The sequence below is a fragment of the Coptis chinensis genome, chromosome 4, assembly GCF_015680905.1.
Source record: "Coptis chinensis isolate HL-2020 chromosome 4, ASM1568090v1, whole genome shotgun sequence".
In the NCBI taxonomy this organism is placed as follows: domain Eukaryota; kingdom Viridiplantae; phylum Streptophyta; class Magnoliopsida; order Ranunculales; family Ranunculaceae; genus Coptis; species Coptis chinensis.
In genome coordinates this window covers 78,999,265-79,001,388 of record NC_141459.1, presented here as the reverse complement: position 1 = coordinate 79,001,388, position 2,124 = coordinate 78,999,265, and the positions used below count along the sequence as shown (strand labels likewise).

Genomic DNA, 2,124 nt, shown 5'->3' with positions numbered 1-2,124 from the left:
AGTACAACACATTGTTAAAGTCCCCTGCAACACACCACTCACCACCCCGAAGTCCGAGTGGATAGAGCAAATATCTCTCCATAACCTCAGTATGTCAGCACTTGAGTTGCTAGCATATACCACAGTTAAGAAGAACGATTTCATAGTAGGTAACAGTTCAACCTTGCAGTGAATAAGTTGCTCCGTTTCCAAAATTTTCACCAAGGAAATAATGCCCGGATCCCATGATAGCCATACTCGACCACTCGGATCACTACTGTAATTGTTAACAAAGGCCCATGAAGGGCAACAGATGTTGCTGAGAGCCTGGAACTTCTCAATCTTGACTTTAGTTTCCAATATACCAAAAATGCACAATTTATTCTCATTTCTAAAATTATTCATATATCTAGCTTTAATTTTGTCATTTAGACCTCACACATTCCATATAGCAATCTTCGTCATTTCTATTGTTTGTGTTTCCCTTTCCTATTCGAGCCCTTATTCTTTCCCTTTCCATTCTTCCGGGAGCTGTCCTGAGCTTGTGACCTTGTTATAACTTGAAGGGGAAGCACAGCTGCAGAGGCTGCCTGCTGTGGCTGCTCGTCATTAAAGAGCTCCGTTTCTGGTTCAGAAAGGTCATCATCAATTATTCCTTCTTCCAGCACTGTTGCTTCATAAATGACTTGCTTATCCCAAAACCTGCAGGTTCTTCACCGGACTTCTGGGACTTCCACAATGGATGACCAACTCAGTATTGCATCTTTGTATTCTCTCTTTGTGTTTGGAGGATGACAAATCTACCTCCACTAACATCCAATGGAGCTGCCTCTGGGTAACTGAACCCCTCTGTGTTTCCAGTCTCTGAGATGGACTCAACTGTTACATCCTCTGTGTTACCCTGTAAACTGGAGTTAGCTCCAGCTAAGGAGTGTATCGCTCCAACATATGGCCCCTCGGTTCCTACACTCAGGGTACTAAGAACGTGAGTACCACCCTCATATGGGACTATTGCCCTGCTATCAATACCACCTGACAAGCTCGCCTCCTCAGTAGTGGTAGCCACCACTCCTTCTCCCTCTGCCACTTCTCCATATTTTGTTGCCTGCTCCCTCGTGGTCTCACCTTCATGAGAACTTTCATGCATAGTTGTGTCTTCATTTACTTGTGTCTGATCGTTATGCTGAGTATTTTGTCTTCTCCAAACTCAAACATTTCTTCCATTACATTTGTCCTCTAAGTGTCCAAACAGATTACATTTTGAGCAGGAAACTGGTCTCCATGGGTATTCTAGTGGGATTACAACCTCTCGATTTCCTGCTTTCACTATTATAACCTCCTTATACTCGTGGTTCACAGGGAATTCAATGCAAAACCTCGCAAATGAAAGCCTTTTCCGTTGTGCGGTTGCCGCATCCATAAACATAGGTGTTCCTCCTACTAGACTCACGAGATATGACAACCCATCCAACGTCCACATTTCCTTAGGAACATCCATCAGCTTGACCCAGACCGGTGCCGAGGCAACCTTGTTTCTGTAATTATCCACTTCCACTGTCCAAGGTTTAACAAAAAACACTTTCCCAGCTATAAACACTAGACCTTCTTCCATCACCATTTGCCGATCTTCAGTGCTAGTGAAGCTCATGTAAAACAACTCCTTGTCAATAGTTATTTCAAAAGAACCCTTCAACTTCCACTTCTTCTCCATAAACTCCTTAACCATAAGAAATGGCAGTCTAGAGTCCAGAAAATACCCCACCAAGTATTCATCCCATTGTTGAATACCTTGTTTGATCAACTCTTGAGGGAATTGTGCTACTCCATTTACTATGACTGGTGTGAAATCTTTAAATGCTACAGTCGTATCTTGTTGAGAACCCTTTCTATTAAACAGCGCACTCCATGAGCTTGGTCGATTTCCAGCTTGTCTGTTCTGATTTGATGACTGCTAAGGGTAACTAGATGAGGCCATGTTGTCGAATGAATGAGATTAGCGTCCCAAGCTCTTAAATTCCTTCTCCGAACTTGCACTGTTCGCAGTGAAGGATTTTACCAGAAGAGGGAAGAAACTGAAGTCACGAGTGGATAAGCGAGGGAAAACTCTGAAATTTAACTAAAACAGGAAAGGAAGGGTGTATCGGA

At 43.1% G+C, this 2,124-nt stretch overlaps 1 protein-coding gene across 1 annotated transcript; it reads right to left on the bottom strand.

Moving 5' to 3' along the window:
• Positions 1-1,186: 1,186 nt before the first annotated feature.
• Positions 1,187-1,705, bottom strand: LOC147504967 (uncharacterized). The gene has a single exon (XM_086605422.1). It carries the CDS (start codon positions 1,703-1,705, stop codon positions 1,187-1,189), a length of 519 nt encoding a protein of 172 aa, XP_086461548.1.
• Between the last annotated feature and the right edge of the window lie 419 nt (positions 1,706-2,124).

Bases quoted from the DNA above. Each gene is read 5' to 3' on its own strand.
- LOC147504967 (XM_086605422.1), bottom strand. From the start codon at position 1,705: ATGGTTAAGGAGTTTATGGAGAAGAAGTGGAAGTTGAAGGGTTCTTTT.